At 40.3% G+C, this 18,471-nt stretch overlaps 1 protein-coding gene across 1 annotated transcript in view; it reads right to left on the bottom strand.

The window, feature by feature from the left end:
• LOC116505629 (sodium/potassium-transporting ATPase subunit alpha-1) overlaps window positions 1-18,076 on the bottom strand; it is a 31,114-nt gene extending 13,038 nt beyond the window's left edge. The window contains exons 1-7 of the mRNA XM_032212974.1: window positions 17,711-18,076; window positions 3,621-3,728; window positions 3,164-3,223; window positions 2,307-2,510; window positions 1,435-1,548; window positions 1,176-1,310; window positions 934-1,051 (exon numbers count right to left, since the gene is read on the bottom strand). Coding sequence (XP_032068865.1) covers window positions 934-1,051; window positions 1,176-1,310; window positions 1,435-1,548; window positions 2,307-2,510; window positions 3,164-3,223; window positions 3,621-3,728; window positions 17,711-17,722 — 751 coding nt within the window. The 5' untranslated portion in view covers window positions 17,723-18,076. The remainder of the gene's footprint in view (window positions 1-933; window positions 1,052-1,175; window positions 1,311-1,434; window positions 1,549-2,306; window positions 2,511-3,163; window positions 3,224-3,620; window positions 3,729-17,710) is intronic.
• Window positions 18,077-18,471: the final 395 nt, after the last annotated feature.

Genomic DNA, 18,471 nt, shown 5'->3' with positions numbered 1-18,471 from the left:
GTGTATTAAGAATGTTTTATAATCTTTGATTTATTCTTTTTCCTCCTTGAAAAATGGTCTCTTAATCCATATAGGAATGACACAAGATTCTTTGACAAAGCTTTCAAGTATAGCTACAGAAATGATGTTCCAGCAATAATACCATGTTTCCCTGAAAATATGACCTACCCCAAAAACAACCCTAGCCCAATTTTTACACCTGTGCTTAATATAAGCTCTATCCCAAAATAAGCTCTAGTTAAGTCCCGCCCACAGTCTGGCACAAGGTGGCAGAAGGTGCAGGCATAAAAATCAAGCTAGGCTGGGGGAGTGGAGCTGCCCCACGTGCCCCCACACACACTTACCTTAGGACCGCCACAGCCAGGCCTCCCATGCCCCAACATGTTGTGCTGCTGTCCAACCTCTTCTGTAGCTGCTTGTGGCTGAACGCCATGTGGCGCATTGCACTGGTGCCACAAGGCTCATTGTGCTGCTGCCACCACTTGCATACACAATGGCACAATGCGCCATGCAGCCTCCTGCCGTGAATGGCAGCTGCCACGCAGCGTCTGGCCGCAAGCAGCCACAGAAGTCAGGCAGCAGCACCACAGGTGTTGGTGTATGGGATGCGTGGCTGTGGTGGTCCTAAGGTAAGCAGGTAAGGTATCACCTGAAAACAAGACTGGTGCTATTTTGGGGGCAAAAAGAAAATAAGACCTGGTCTTATTTTGGGGAAAACATGGTGCATTCATGCTTTAGTTCAAAAAGACTTATTAAAAAAAACTGCAACCACTCTTTATAAATTAACACCCATCAGTTCTAAAATGTGCTAATAGCAGACATGCTTTGCTAAGAATGTTTCCTAATTTCTCCTTGAACAATCTATCATTTTTAGATTTGAGAACTGCCATATCCTAACAGTCTTGTTTGTCAAATATTGGAAATTATATTTACCTTCAACACAATTAGTAGAAAAAAATGCAATATTTCTGGTCTCTAGTGGGTTCTCATTTGTACAATCTGGAGACCTTGTCTGAGGCTCTGATTCACCTGTGAGAGATGAATTGTCCACCTGCAGGAGAAAAAGCAAAAGTGCACATATGGTTTTATGGAGACACTGGTGTTGCCATACCTGGATCCTCTATGGGTCATCCAGTAGAGTCTCTTCATTTTTTACTCCTTGAAGATATACATACCTTACATCCATTAGCTGAAATTATTCTCAAATCAGCTGGGATTCTGTCTCCTCCCTTCACCTCCACTAAGTCTCCAACAGCTACACCTTCAGCATTGATGCTCAGTTTCTCCCCATTTCGGATTACCAAAGCTTGCTGCAAGAACAAGCAATGTTCAGTGACTATATAGGACGGCTTCACTACCAATATGTGATCAAAGAGACATTAAAAAATTGTAACATGCATTTTTAAAAAACCTGAAACCGTAGCACTTTCATACCTGAGGCACCATGTTTTTGAAAGACTCCATGATCTTTGAACTCTTTGCTTCTTGGTAGTAAGAGAAGCACCCAGTTATGATGACAACAGCAGCCAGCACCACACCTAGATATAACTACAAGTATAACAAGGTATGTGAATCAGTCTTTTTTAAGTGATATTATTTACTCACACAAACTTCAGTAAATTCTGCTCTGAATTTGCAACATTAATTGTACGCAATTGTTTTTACACAATGTTCCCATTCATTATGCTGTTGAAAAGAATATATGAAGAGAAGAATTTAAAGAAGCAAAAGTGAGACAGCAAACTATGTTCAGGTCAGAGGGAGAAGGGGCCATAACTTAATCTAATTCTTAAATTAAACAATATGAGAGAAACCTGTTGTGAAATTTTAAGATTTTGATGTTGAAGTAGGCCCACCCTAAACTGGCAAGGGCACTAGATAACACAGGCAGATCACAGATGTGTCATGCAGAAACCTGAGTTCCAAGGGTAAAATGTAATTTGAGCATGTGTAGTGGACCAGTAGCACTTTTAGGGACTATCTTAAAGTAGCCTTGCATAGCTGAATTCTGTAGTTGCTACATAATCTTGGGAAAAGAGGCATCTGGTTTAAGGTGAACTTAAGGGTGATACATGGACACACTAATTCACATGTTCAACTCCCATCTGGATTGCTGCGTCACCTTAGATCATAACCACCATGTTTATACTTACTCTAAGCAGAAACGAAAGCCATAGCCAATAAGGACAAATCAAAACTTCAGTATTTTATGTTTTCATGAGAATATATCTTTCTCATGATATCGAAACTGGGCTATTCAGTCACACACACCATTTTCAATCCCCTTCCCTCCCTGCCCTACGTACATTGTCATAATTAGGCTCGTCTCCTGTTGCAGCTTGAATAGCAAACGTCGCAAAATAAAGAAGAGCTCCAATCCAAAGCAGAAGGGAGAAGCCTCCAAAGAGCTGCCGGCAGAATTTAATCCATTCTGGGGTTGTGGGAGGGGGAGTGAGAGCATTAGGGCCATCTCGAGCCAGGATTTCTGCAGCACGCTGAGAAGACAGTCCCTAAAACACAGAAAGGGAATGAGGAATTCAATGACAGAAATGCAACATAGAGGTTAGAGAGAGTGCTGTAATTGTCACATTGTAACATAGCAGAGTTGCTTTGCTTTCTTAAGTAACAGAGAAACATTTCAGATTTTCACTCATTCATATTTTCAAAAGAACTTTTCCAAATAATCTCTTAGTCATTGCCTTTTACGTACTACAATTATTTGAATGTTGCCTGCTTGAGCTATTTCAGCTTATAATAATGGATTAAAATGCATGAAATTAAAAACATTAAAAACATTAAATCTAAAAAACCACCTGTTGTCTTCCAATACTTTCACTGATAAAAGACCGCAGTCCTTAATATTCTAATTATGATAATGCTATCTATTTCAAGTATGTGACAGTCATAACCTATGAATGATAGCAATAACATTATATATATAATAAAAATGATTTTGATAAGCTAGAAGATTATCATAGAACAATCCTCTATCATCATTCACAATGATTCAATGGCAGCAGCATTTCACAAAAATGCTCAAATCAAGTTAGGGAAGAGAATTTCTGAATTATGATGAGAACATGAACTGACAACTCCCAGAACCTGCTGCCAAGCATTTTGTACTTTCAAAGCAGAAAACTCCAACCAAAGTTGACTAACTTACCCGGCTGAGATCAGTTCCATATTTGCAATGAAGTTCATCAAGGGTGAGTTTGTGATCATCCTGCAAAGTCAAAAAGACGAGTGAAGCCACATTCAAGTATCCAAGGATATTATCAATATATTGTTGGAGTTTAACCATAACAATTGCTGGAAAGAATTCCCAGTCGATAAATAAATTAAGTTTACCTGAAGTTTAAGCCTGGGTGTGTCAAGGGGGAAGAAGGTATTATATGGTATCAATTACCAAATCACCATTTTACTACCCTACACCCAGAGTTTTGATGACAGTGAGGTAGCAAATTCTCTAAGCCAATTTGGAAAACTATTAAAATCCATCATAGATCCAAAATGGTCCCATCCAAGGTAATCAACTTAAAAGCCAGAAAATTGACAATTCATGCCAGCTCAAGCATTATGTTAATTTCTTCATCTCCACTGTAGATAAAAATTGTTCTTACCAGTGTAACTTCTTTTTTTAGTTCATCCAAATCCCTTTCTTTTTTTCCTTTTTTCTTCTTTGCTGCATTCTCAGATGTAGCTGCAGGTTCATACTTGTCACGTCCAGTCTATATGAAAGTGAGAGACCCCAATAAAAGAACTGCCTTACACTGAACCAGGTCATTATTTTTATTTTATTTTAGTTACTTATTTGAATTTATTTACCACCCAATTCCAACTGACTAACCCATGCAGTTCTGCATTTTCAATTTCTGATCAGCTTTTCCAGGGCTTTGGACAGAGGTTCTAATGCTACACCTCCCCCGCTCTTTTATGTAAAAAATCCTAAAAACAATCATAGGATACTCAACCCTTATCAAATTTCACAACATATTAAAGACAATGGTCTATAATGTGTGCAGAAACCTACTGCACGTCACAAAACACAGTCACAAGATTTCATTTGTAAAGCTGATTTTCATCACTCTTGGGGCCTAATTCTAAGGTGTTTGGAGCCTGAATATGGTTCAGGATGAATAGCTATGCTTTGAAATAGTGTCTGTGCCATGGGTGTCAAACTTGACTTCATTGAGGGCCACATCGGGATTGTTTTTGACCTGGGGGGGCTGGGGATGTGGTTAGCTCGACATCACTCATGTTGGAGGTGCCGGTGGTAGCCTGAGCCCTCTGCCAGAGAAAATGGGCTCCATTATTGCTGGCAGAGGCACCACAGGCAGGTCTTTTGCTGTTTCCAGGGTGGCTCCACGGGCCAGATGTAAGCACCCTGCAGGCCGCATCCAGCCCATGGGTCGAGTTTGACACCCCTGGTCTGTACTAATATGGCATTATTTCTGACCAGATAGCAAAATAAAAACACAAAGATAACTGCTTTTTAAAAGTGCTTATTCTACCGGCTTATTTCATACATGACACATAATATAGTCTGCTTGATTACAGTATACCCTGCCCAGCTAATCATAGTTAAACAAATAATAATATCATACAATTATAGTCATGGTAATAGGCTACTCACGTCTGGATAAGGAAGTAATTAAAAAAATTAAAAATACAGCATACAAGAAGCCTTAGAAAACATTGTTGGCTATACATTTGAGGTTAGAGAGATGGTTCTTTAATCTTACTGTACCATTTGGAATGTTGCAGGACACAATCTGGGTCAGTCACTGGAACCAGAGGTTTAGTCTTCCAAGCTTTTGGACTCGTCCTGGAGCCCATCCTCAGGGAATTTCTCAGAGATGGGCTCTGGCATGAGTCCGAAAGCTCAGAAGACAAAATCTCTTATCCCAGTGAGCGACCCAGATTCAATCCTGAACATTATCCTGGGACACATATACTCATCTTCATTCATTTGGAATGTATTTCATGTAATGGATAAATGTAATGTATTGTTACACATAAATACTTCAGCTCTAAAAATTTCCTCTTCCCAGAAACATCCTATTTTGAAAGGCAGCATGTGTACTTTTAAGTTAAATCAAATGCAAATATTAATAAAAATTAAATAGTTCTGCATCTTATTATTTGAATTGCAATTGCCTTATGAGTAATGCCTTTGTTTCAGGGAGATTAAGTAGTTTTCAATCCATTTTTTTTCTTAAGAATGGTAGTTTCTAAGATCAGTACGTACAAATATTTACAAATCCTATAACAAAGGAACAAAGTTTAAACTGAACAATGATCTAGACAGGACATTTAAATAAATATTTTACTATATCAAATAGACCATGAGGAAGAAAAAAAAAGATCTTAGATCATTTTGAACTTAGCCACTATTTTTACTCATATTCTGCTCCAAAGATTTTCCTCTTCTCCCAACAGCTATTATTTGAAGCATATGTGAAAACTCTTACATACAGTATTGACTGCATTCCAAGGACTAGGACTGGTTAGATCAGGATGGCCTCTTCCCCCTTCCTCTCTAGGCATTCATCCTTCCTCTGACTGCTGCTTGCAGGGTCCTGCCTGGATCCTGATGATAAAAACTCTTTCCAGTCTTTATCATTTGTGACTTGACTCACAAATGCTCTATTGCACACATACTTTATTTCACAAATATAGACTGAAGGGTTTAATTAATGTTTTAATTTTTTATTTCTTAGCATATTCCTGAAAGGGGAAGCCTTAAGAATAGAAGTGCTGAGAGTCAACATAGTGGAAAACTAAGTTTCCTGCTCCTCCTGTTGCCTTAAGAAGGTAAACAGAGCCACTCACACTTTTAAATTGTGGAAAATCTAGGTCTGGTTGCCAATGGTATCCGTCAAAAAGCTTTGCAGAGGCCAGGGTATTATTATCAAGAGAAAATGGAGCCCAGTATTGTGGGTAAAGCATTGTAGGACATTCAAGGAATAATATTTTGTTCATGTTTTTCACATATGGAACACTTGGAAGAGCACTGAGATCTGGAGTCGAGCTTGTGTTCTCTGCCTCTTATCTGTTAGAACAGTGGTTCTCAACCTTCCCAATGCCGTGACCCTTTAATATAGTTCCTCATGTTGTGGTGACCCCCAACCATAAAATTATTTTTGTTGCTATTTCAAAACTAATTTTGCTACTGTTATGAATCATAATGTAAATATCTGATATGCAGGATGTATTTTTATTGCTATAAATTAAAGCATAATTAAAGCATAGTGATTAATCGCAAAAACAATATGTAATTATATATAGTGAAATATTTATTTCTAATTACAAATAAATGAAATCTTGTCTTGAAGCATGGTATAGCATGGGGGTCGGCAATCTTAAAACACTGAAAGAGCCATTTGGATCTGTTTCCCACAGAAAACACCAGGAGCCACAAAACCTGGGTGGGTGTGGCCAACTCAACACACTCCCACCCAGTCACATGACAACATCCCCCAGACATGCCTATCCAGGTTTCATGGCTCAGTGTTTTCTGTGGGAATAGGGTCTCTCTCTCTTCTCTCCTCCTCCCTCTCATTTCGGTTTTTCTCTATTTTTCCTCTCCCTTTCTTTCCTTTTTTCTTTCTTTCTCATTGAACATAATAGCAAATCCAAAATAAAGTTATTAATTGCAGGAAATTGCTTCTCTGTAATCTTTTCATAGTGAACTCTAAGTTGATAGAAGCTGGCAAGATTGTACTAACAGCAATAGGGTATACTGTATATTTTGATTTCTTTTGAGTTTGACAATACAATACATTATCTAAAATTATAAATAATCTTATTTTCAGATGCATTTTTTTTGCCATCTCTGTTATTTTCTTTTTAAAATATCAGACTTGCTTCCAATTTGTGCCTTCTGGCAAACTGCAGTTTTCTTGGCAAGAGATCTAGCTTGCCATTGCTTTCGTCATAGGTCTGAGAAAGTTTCTTTCTTTCTCTTTTCCCGTTTCCCTCTTTTTTCCCTCTCTCTCTCATTCTCTCCCTTCAGCTCTCTTTTATTTATTTCTCCCTCTCCCTTGTCCCTCTAATTTGTTTCCCTCTATTTTCCCTCTCTCCCATTCTCTCCTTCCAGTTCTCTTTCATTTCTCTCTCTCTTTTTCCCCTTTTCTCTTTCATCTCTTCTTTGCACGAAATACCGTCCTGGGCCAGGATCATAACAGCGGGGACAGCAACTCCTTCCACTGCTGCCACTGAGAAGTGAGTAGCAGGCTGCGCTGCGCAGGAGAGCCACGCTGCGCAGGAGACTCCTCAGTGCCAGACTCAGGTCAGCACCAACCCTTCGTGTTGGCTCAGGAAAGAGCTGAAGCAGCCGTCTCTGGATGCGGAGAGGGAAGAGTTCCAGAGCCCTGCACAAGGAGAGTCCTGTGCAGTCAGGAGAACTGGATCTTTTTCCTCCCTGCACCCAACCAGCTGCTGCTGCTCCCCATTCCTCTCCTTTCTGAGCCAACACGAAGGGGACCGTGGCTTGCGCTGACCTGAGTCTGGCACTGAGGAGTCTCCTGCGCAATGTGGCTCCCCTGCGCTGCGTACCCAGTTACTCACCTCATTGCACAGTGGCGACAGCGGGAGTTGTCCCCTCCACCTTGATCCTGGTCCAGGAGGGTATTTTGCTTGTGCGCACACGCGCAAGAGGTGAGCAGATAACAGTCTTCCCCTCGGATCCCGGCAGAACTAAGCAGAACTGGCTCAGCGGAGTCAGGCCTGTGCCAGGGGGAGGGAGGGAAAGCGATGTCAGGTGGAGACTCAGCCTCTCCTCAGCCGTTGCCCTTCTCGCTGCCCAAGCCTCCCCTTTTGATGCAGCTCAACCCCGACGAAGGCGTGTGCCCTGTAGGAGCAGGAACAGTTGCTGAAAAATGCCCGCATGGGAGGCTGGCTGGACTCGCCTGCTGGGAAGCCCATCAGTCTTCTGGCACTTCTCCTTCCGCTGTGCGGGGAAGCCGAGCCTCTCCTTCCCTTCGGCCAGCTTCTTGCCAGCCTCTCCGCGGAAGGCTTCTCGGCGACCCCTGTGAAAAGGTCGTTCGACCCCAAAAGGGGTTGTGGCCCACAGGTTGAGCACCACTGTGTTAGAAGGTAAAGCAGAGCTGAACATTCCTGACATTTGCTTTACTGTATTGTTTCCCTTCTAAAAAGAGGGGAAGGGGAAAACATTTCAAAAAAGAAAATGTCTACATTCTACATTGGAAGAATGGCATTTCAGTTATCCCAACTGCTTATTTTAAATATAAGTAAAAAATCTTAGATTATTGTCAGGTAAGGGCACAGGAAACTGTTTCAGTCAGAATCACTTTATTCCTCCCTCCCCACACACACATTTCAATTTAAAAGGGAGCACAATCCACAATTGTTATTTTAATGCCCCCAATTCTCTTCCTCCTCTTCACCATTTCACAACACACATTCCTCTCCTGAACTACATGAACTACTGGCCTGAATCTAAATCCTTTGTGTAATATCATGGCTGAACAATTGCTTTCAAAATTTTCTGTATCAATGTATGCTGATTTTTAATTTAGATGAAGCACTGGAGTAGCACTTACCTACTTCCTTACTTTGCAATTCAATCTGCAACAGGGTACTGTACTGGACACAATTAATCAGAAGGAGTCTGCCCATACATGTAATTTTAGAAGTACAGTCAAAACATTTACTTATGCAAAAATTATGGTAGTGCTGTAACTCAGGCTATGCAAAACAATATTACACACCCAGCCAAGTTGTAATTCAATGAGACAGATACTATGAAAGTTTTTAAGATGTCAAGAATTCTTCCACATTTAATGATTTGCAAAGTTAACAATGTGCCCAAACATTGGGGGGAGGGAGGTGTAGGAGGGCTACTCGTTAAATTTGGACAAGATAAGAACAGAGAGGATACCAGAACAAAGTCCCTGGGAATCTGTTCTGTTATTATAATGACATCATAAAAACAGGCTCTAAAGGAGTTAGAAATGCTACTGTTCTCTTTTGGTCTGGAGCCAACCATTGTGCCCCAGAAATCCTGCCAAATCATTTTAGATGCGCTATGGTTTGGCAGAACCAAAACCCCAAACGCTTTGGTTTTGCAGAGGTTCAGCAGTATCTGGATGGTGCAAGTGGATTAGGCTGGCATGTACCGTCCCTGCTTCTTTCAGCAGCTGCCAGAGTGGTATATTTGACTGGAGCACCTGCACTGCTCTCCACCCTTCCCAGCTCCTTCCTCTCCCTCCTCATGGCTGTTGCCACTGCCACCATCTACAATGTCCCAGTGGGCATTTTCCATTGACCTGCGTGGCCTCATCTTCCCAGCACTTCTTTCCCTCTCCTCAGCTGCCATCACCAATGGGTTGGACTCTTCCTCCTCAAACCAGTTCTTCCCAGAATAACAGTATTTCAGACCATGCCTGGAGCAAAAACAGCTCTTCTCTTGTTCTACACTTGAACCGAAGAACCCCAATTATGCATGTTTTGGTTCAGGCACAGCCCCCTCAAACGTGTTGTTTCAGGCAGAATTTTGCACATCCTTATTTTCCAGTTTGTACATGTAGGTGGCTTTAAACCTCATGTCAGGAGTCATACCTCTTTTGATCTAAGGAAATCACTTCTTTTTTGTTATGAAACCATTAAAAAATTGTGCCTGGTGGCAACCAAAAGCAGGGATAGAAAAAGGAAAATTTTTATTCACAGCAAGCTTGACTCCTGGTGACTTCATAGACACCTTAATGTATTTTTCAGAGCTATGATAGGAAGATGATTTCCCTCTGCCTTCTTCTAGGCTGTTTTTTTTTAATTTAAACTATCCAGTCTATGTAACAGTCTTGGGATTGATTCTCTGGTCTCTGGTCCAAACTGGGATTTGTGATAGTTCAGATCCAAGCATAAAAAGAGGCTTCAAAGCATAGGCTTCTATCTGCAACTCTTTAAAGAGGAGCCCTTTTTTCCTGGGTTCTCCTGGTTGCCTCTGCACCGCAGCTGCTGTACAATCTTGGGAAAGGGCATGGCTGCTTTCAAGACAGGCAGCCCAGAGATGCAGCGTAACTCTGCTGAGGAATAGCAGAGTTATACAGCCTGTTTTGCAGTCCCAAAGTCTGGCTCTGCCAGCATTCTAAGGCTTATAACAAATATTTGTCAACCCAGTTTGTGGTGGGAAAGCACACAAACACACTAGAATGGAAGAAAATACTTGCTCACTTTCCTGTGAAGTCATGTCTATATAATTTTTGTGGTGTTTGTAAGCCAAAATAATGGAGGGGAGTGGGGGGTTGCAGGGAAAAAAATTCAGACCACACTGTGAAAGAAAAGTTACCTGTCTCTGAAATAATTTGTAGTGTGCTTAAAAGATCCAGTTAAAAGAGATTAATATTGGCTCGGATTGGATGAAACCTTGTTCTTAATTTTGCAGTATCCAGTTATTTTCTCATTGTACACTAGCCTTGTGACTGAATGCTAATTTTTGGTCTGGGCTTCTCAAACAGCAGCATCCTCTAGGGACATACCACACTTGGGATATGAAAAAGAAACTGTGCTTTGCAAGGGAGGCTGGCAGCACCTTAAAAAATGTCCCCCCTCCACCACATAGTTACCATGTGATCCTAGAGAATGCATGATTGAAGTAAGGCGATATTGCCAACATAGCCATCCCCCTCCAAAGCACCTTTTGTGTTTTGGGTCTGGAATGCTGCACATCCCTCCTCTGAGCCCTGTACGCATATGCCATTACTTCAAAAACAGTATTTGTAGCTTTTTTTTCTTCCAGCCTTTAGGAGAAAGATTTCATTGTCCATGAATCACCATATAAAAGTAATTGTTCTGCAAGTGTTGCTGGGACTAGAGAATCTAATTTTTCATTACATGCCCATCCCTACTGGGGGGAAAGGACCTCATTTCCACAACAGGCTTCACTGTACCTGCTACAATCTTCAGTTTCAACCACAATTGAAATCAACAGGTTTTATATTACAAAGTCCTTTACAACCTGAGAAGACATTATTCTGAGCAGTTCAGCAGCCACCTCATAAATGGTGTATCTATACAGTATTTACTATTTTCCATTTCAGGACTTTCTAATATAATATAATAGTACTGTAATTCCACCCAAAAAGAAGCATTTGTATTTACTGTATCTTCTGTTTGTATCTAAATTTTAAAATGAGTATTAGCAGCCACTGTCTGCATTCAGCCTTTTTTTGTAGCTCTTGAAATTCCCAAGAGCAGTACGGAAGAAACTGAAGTAAAATTGTATTAAGCCTCTGACACATTTCACAGAACTGTAATCCCAGAAAATTAATCCCTTTAAGCAGCAAAAAAACTCCACTCCAATGTGGCTTTGTGCAATTGCATCACCCCACGGCAGTCCATTGTTCGTTCCTCCTTCCCAGAGTATGCCAAGTTCTTTTTGAAGATGGCCAAACTGGTGTTCAAAGCTCATTCCACTTCTCTTTCCTGTGTTGCCTGAAATGGCACTTTTCAGGTACAAATTATAATCTCAGCAAAGAAATGAAAGGCCATTCCTGTGCTCCAGTGAACCAGAAGCTTGCAATATTTCTAGGCTAGGGGGTCACACCTAGGTAAGCTAAGGTGGGACTATTACATGAAAAAAAATTCTTTGAGAGCTTCAGGTAAAGTGGGCCTTCCTTCATTTGTTTCTTTCCTTTCATTCCTTCAGGCCACAGTTCCTCTTCTCATGCACTGCTACATAAATAGAAATTATTGATTGTTCATTTAAGCTGTTCTCTGGCAATGTTGGTGTACTACATAAATCAAAATACTGACTGATGTGGGAGTACCTTTTGTGCTTATGTATTGTGTTACAAATGGATAGTATTGATTTGTCTAGTACACCAACCTTGCCAGAGAACAGCTTAAGTGATCAAAGTCAATAATTTCTACTTATTTCTCAAGGGGGGAGGGAGGGGGGAGGCCAAGGGACACAATGGGAGCTCCCCCCCCACACACACACATGTCAAATATTTTTTTTCCCATTTCAAATGTTTGTCTTGCATTTGGAGAGTTTATGAACAAAAAATAGGGATTTAAGGCAACCATTTTTCACTTATATGCCCATAAAACATGTACATTCAAAATACTTTTTTACCGTGTGCTATCCAGATTTTTATACATTGTGCGCTATGCTTTAACAAATGTGGCTTACATGAGACAATAGCTGATTCAATGTAAGGAGATCACAGCTGTGGAAGTTTATTCCCCCGACAAAAATGATCTCTTGGTACAAGGTATTATCTTTAAACTTCTACGGAGAGTGAGATGTAGGAACAATTTACAGCACAAACACCTTGACTACGGTATTGTTATTTCATGCCCAAATGTAGCAATTAAATTTCCACACTGTCACAACAGAATGGCAAGTATACTCTCCCTGGCTCCCACTGTCGCCCCACTGTCTTATTTTCTTTTCTTGCAACAAAATTAACTCTCATAAACATGTTGATTTGATTTAAGACAAATTGCATAGTTTTTAAAATATGTTTTAAACTCAATTTGAATCCTGCAAAAAAAACAAAAGACTAATATGAACCAAGGACTACCTCAAGATATGGACTGGAAGCACTCCTGAAATCAGGTGTTGCAAAAAGTGCATTTTAACTGTAAAAACTAGAAGGGCTAAGATGATTCCTACCTATTTTGGTTCATATATCTGCCCTTGTATAGATTAGTATAAGCCATCTCAGGCTGCAAGAAGCTTTGGATACATCTCTCATCCCAACCATACTTGGCTGGGCCTGATCAGACTTGTAAAAATCAAAACTCTTTTGACTAGGAATGTGCAAACTTTGAATGAATGAAGAATTAGGGATGTTAGGAAGATCTCTGGAACAAACTCTTTCCCTCCGAAGTAAATCTTATGCTCAAGAAATGCTTGATGGTATTCTGAGCACAATGATTTTTTTGATTATGATTAATTTTTGATTGTGATGATATGATTTGATTTGATGATATGATTATGATAATTTTTGATTAAAAGCTTTCAAGATCATTCTGATTTTTTTAGATGTAAGTGAACAACTTTGATGATGTTAAAGAGAGCTTTTCTGGGTACTTCAGTATGTTACAGGATCATCACTGGGATGAAATATTTCTCTGTACTTTTGGGAGGTGGAAGATATTGGAAATCCTAAAAACAAGGGCACTGTAGTTAAGATGCTAGAAAAATTGTTTACCATTTTTTAACTACCAAGAATTCATTTGAATGAATTATCAAAATATGTTTGATTTTACAACCATCTCTTCTTTGATCTTTATGTTCCACTAACGCAACTGCTTTGTTTTCTTCCCAATGCTATAAAGTATTTTGCTACAAAGAAATTTTAGTTACAGAAGGGGAGGGCAGTTCATGCATGTGTCAAGCAAAGGACACATAAAAGTTGTCCTCTAACATAGCTCAACCACATATGGGTAAAACTGAAAATAGTGCACTCAAGAAAGAAAAAAAAGCTACTGGCTGGCATCCATAACCTCAATTAAACAGGAAGGTTCCCACTTACATTTACAGTATTCATCTGTGCGGGAAAGTTATGCCTTGCAACTATACATGAATTGCTGCTTACATAAGAGCCAAACCCAAGGATCTGTCTGGCTCAAAGAGCAACAAGATAGATTCAAATACTTTTCCATTTCTCTAGTGTTGAAATATATTCATCTGAGTCTTTATTATAGCAAGGTAGCTACTCTTCATTTGAAATCCAAACCTAACTCTTCTGAATCAAAGATCCCTCTGTGATTTGCTTAATGAAGTCAGTGCTAACAAGGAAAATTCCCAAACTACAGAAAGCTTTGTTTATTTTACCAAGAAAGTAATAGAGCAATCCAAAGAAGCTCTTACATTTCTTGCAATAAAGATTCAACTTCATAGCTGCACATTGAAATGAATTAAGCAATCTAGTTGTTGCAGAAGCAAAACCTATGTTCATAAGCCTTAACTAATTGTACACCTACCCCTACGCCCTGAAAGCTACCAATTGCTAACATAAAGCTATAATCATAATACCTGAAAGTTTATAAATATATTAAGAATTTTACAGGCAGACATCTTTACTGAGACTTTTCATCATTTGCCATTCAGAACTATGGTAAAAAAATATTGGTGGCATCTTCAGAACTATACTGAAAATGGACTTTTGGGGAACAACTGGCAAATTAAAAATGGTTCTGCTGAGACCGGAGCTAACAACTGTGGTGAAAGCTCTTTAGAATTCTTCTCATAACAGGGACCAGCTTTGGGATCATCCACAAGTTACTTCTCATGATTTGACTGGAAGGCAGTGGTCTCTGTTGAGTGACTGGGAGATGATGGGATGCCCTGACTATGGTTGGTGCCTTTATGGATATTGGGTTTGTATACTTCTTTTTCTAATCACTTTTGGAAATTGCTTATTAATTGCTCTTCAGCTATTTGGAACCTTTGGAATCACAAGTTTTGTACCACTCAGTGAGTCTCCTTCAAACTTTCATGAAAGAAATATTAAATGCAGTTTTAACTTTTAAATCTGTTTTTTTGTTTTGTTTTGTTTTTTGTTTGGAATAAGCAGTGAAAAGGTGACTAGAACATTGATTCTGGAAAGTTACAGACTAAACATCCAGATATACTTCAAATAAGATTTTGGAATTTAATTACAAGAATCCTTCCTGTGGGAAAATGCTGTTGTTTTTAATTATTTTTAAAAAATTGATAGGATGGGTCTTTAAACATTAGACACTAGACTAGAGGGAACCAGGATGAATTAAGAAACACTTGAATTTCACTTAATACAGAATGGAGCAAAATACTTGCACTGTGTGTATTGAAGGACAAACAATGGATCCAGAAGTTAATTTTAAGAGTGTCTGCCCTTATAGATAGTGTTTAAAAGATACTGTGAAAATGGAATTTATCAGATAAGATGGAGACTGATATGAAACGTGGATTTAAAAATGATAGATTAAAAATGATATAGATAAAGAAGGATGAATAAATGAAATGGACTATGATATAAAAATAAACCAAAAGAGCAATCTGGACAACTTTCCTATATTGGATTTACAAAAGAGACTGGTTAAAAGTTTTCAAGAATTTTGTGAGAACTAGCAAAGAAGTATGACAAGAAAGTTCTAGGACCATGATGGCAAACCTGTGGGTATGTGCCAGAGGTAGCATGCAGAGCCCCCCCCCCCCCGTGGCCATGTGTGCCATTGCCAGCTGGTCTTTGTGATTTTGGCACGCATGAAGACCAGCTGATCTTTTGGTTTCTGGTGCTTCAGTGCATACATGTGCATACTTTTCAGTTTGGGTATTTGGTGCTGAAAAGGTTCACCATCACTGTTCTAGGACATTATTTCAAGGGATTAAAGAGCAAAATTGTTAAATGTAAAAACAAGGAACACAAAGTTGGTTTATTTGATCAAGGCTAGAAGAGATATGTTGTTATCTCTAGTAATTGACTTTTGCTGACTAGGACTTGAACAACGAGGTATAAGGATTTGTTTATAGATAAAAAATAAGATACAAGAAGAAAAAATAATTTGCTTAAATAGTTTAAGAGAAGGTAATAAGTTACTAAAATTGTTTATACTTGTGTAAATACTTTGTATTTCTTCCATTTTCTTTACTATCTTGTTTTTTCTTTTTCTGTTTTTTCTGCATTCTATTTTTTCTCTTTCTTTTTATTTTTTTAGTTTCTATCAATTTTTATCTTTTTAGTTGTAATGTTTAATAAAATTACTATTAAAAAAACTGGGAAGGCAAAGAGACTAAAAGCTAAGAAAACACTAGATGATTCTTCTGCTTTTGTGACTGCAGTCCTGTGAAAACCAACAAACATTCCTAACAGTCAAGCAGCTTAGTTTATTCAATTATGAATAAGGCTTTATGCTGCAATTCTTTAAAGCTCCAAACTTTCACCCAAAAGGCATTAAAAATAACAGTATTCATTCTGTCTAAAACAATCACATACACATTCCAAAATGAAGCAAGCTGTTGCATCAAACCACAGGATTTTATAGAAGTTTCCATAATGTGGCAACAGCCTTTCTTGTTTCCACCTGCCCTACTTAATGAACCATTCTAAACAGCAATCATTCTGCAGATCTAGGCCCTCAAGGCCTCTGCAGAAATAAGTGAAAGAAAGCTGCTCTAACAAGATTCAAATATTCAAGTACACAAACATTATTTCAACATTAACACAAGGAAGAACTTTTCTGTTTGTGCTATCTGAAACAGCCTATGGAGTGCCCTGTTGGAATTAAGTGTTTAGACTACTGTGAACAGTCACCAGTCAACCCAATGACCTTGGACCAATCTTTAGACCAGGAAAGAATCCTAAGAGGCTGGTGGGGCAAGGACATTTAGAGGCGGGGACAAAAAAACACCAATCCCCAAAAGACATAGACATGGCTCACATTCAGGTCTAAATCTATCATGCTACAGACAAAAACTGGAGGCCTAACTAAGCCAGCACATTTTTTTTTCCATTTAGGATACTTTCCTCCGGTTTCTGGTAGGACTGATTAAAAGGCATCCAGATTTCCACAAGTGAATGAACAGACAAAATGGCAGCACTCTGCAAGTAAGTTTTCGCCTAATCTCCTCTTCAGGAGACAACTGAAGTACAAGAAACACTACATTTTAAAAATCATACTGATGATTCGCTCCTCTTTTCAGATTAGAAATAGTTACATCCAATACAGAAAAGCTCAAAATATGATGTCTGAACCGGCCTGCTTATTTTCCCCCCCACTTTTCTGAAGTCAAACTAAAGACAAATGTGATATGTGTGCTCACATATTTTCAGTTACCCCATGTCACAACATTAAACTGCTAAATTAACAAATAGGTAACCGTCAATTAACACATTAAACCGAAGAAGGAATCGGAACAGAAAGGATTAACCAGAGAAGACGAGGAGGCTGCGGGCTGAATGGCATGCATTCCAAAGCCAAAATGAAACTCTCCTACATGGATGATAATTTCTTAATGTCTCTGGGACATAACTTTCTATAACTCAGTTTGCCACCTGTGGGATTTCTAATTTTTTAACAGGTCTTTCCAAAAACTAACGCGAACACTCCGCTCCGGAATTGGAAGAATACTTCGATTCTCGGCGCCTTAGGCGCGCCATTCTGTCTGGCATATTCGCGAGGCTCTCCGCCCGCTAAAATCAAGAAAATGGAGGATATCACTACGGGATTTCCCAAACGCCTTTCCGGAGATCGTCGGCCGGCTCTCCCGCCCATCCGCCCCTTCCCACCAGCGATTCGCTGATTCCCGCTCCGGCAGCCTGTTTGCGCACCGCCAGTCTCAGAGGGTGGAATTATCCGCCCCATAAGAAAAGATCCTGTTCCGCTTCTACAAGAACCTCGTGTTTGGGGCACATTCGAAGTTCTAGTTTGTAGGGCGGCGCTTTTAAGCTCTCTTGTCTTTTCAGTCTGGATGGCAGCGCCGCTCCTCAAGTGTAAACGGTGCCGGACGGCAGGGATCGTGGTAGCGTCCCGTCCATCCTTAGAAAAAAGGCGGCCGTTCAGCGGCCGAGCAGGCGGGGGCTGCGCTGGCCGTCAGTACTATTAAAGGAAAGAAACTTCCTTTGCTAGCAACAGGCGGTGCTACGGCGGTTAGTGCCGCCGAGATCCAGGCGATTACAGCCTTCTCCGGCTAAGAGACGCGACCGAATTCCCGTGGTGTTCCCCGACCCCGACCCCGTCCTTTTATTTTTCTCACCCCTTTGCTCATGGTGGCGATTGTTGGCGGTCCTTTCTGGGGCTACTGTCGATCTCCGGGAAGCGCGGGGCGGAAGATAGAGAAGGAGAGACTGCCACGTGTGCGCTGCAAGCAAGTGGAAAGCCCGGCTGGGGAACGCTTGTTGAGCCGCTCCCCCCTCTTCAGCGACCGCTTGCCGGAGCACCCGCGGAATGCTGCCGGAGTGACCGCCTAAAAGCGCCTGTGCCGCCTAAACCCAGCTGGTCAGCCTCGTCGGCCCCGCCCTTGAACGGTGTTGGCCCCGCCCTGATGGAAAAGAATGGGTAGGTGGAAGGGCCTCTCGGGCGGTTTACGTCGGTGGAAGGGCCTCGCGGGCATTGCTGAAGCGATTTTTCTCGGTTCCCGCGCCGCCTCCTCTTTCAGGTGCCTAAGAAGAACTTGCTCCCGGCTCATTGTTCCCCAGTTTCTCCATTTAAACGAGATTTATAACCGTGTAGCCATCTTAAAAGAGAGCTCTGTAAGTCTCGATAGTACAAAGTTTAAAGGACATTATAGACGAGCGATTAAAGTCGAGGACTGCTTCAAACAAGTATGAAGTAGAATCTTAACATTAGACATTAAAACAGCAAAACATTTGAGATATATTTTTAACTGTAGGAAGTTATCACCCAGCCCTCTCCCAGAAAAATGAAATATCCCATGAAATATTGAAAAGGCAGAATATTTCTCTGGATGTGAAAAGGAAGAAACATGTTTTAAAAGACAGAATAGCTCCCTGTAGC

Source organism: Thamnophis elegans, chromosome 3 (genome assembly GCF_009769535.1).
Source record: "Thamnophis elegans isolate rThaEle1 chromosome 3, rThaEle1.pri, whole genome shotgun sequence".
Lineage (NCBI taxonomy): Eukaryota > Metazoa > Chordata > Lepidosauria > Squamata > Colubridae > Thamnophis > Thamnophis elegans.
Note: the sequence above shows the minus strand (reverse complement) of the source record. Positions and strands in the feature narration are given on the sequence as shown.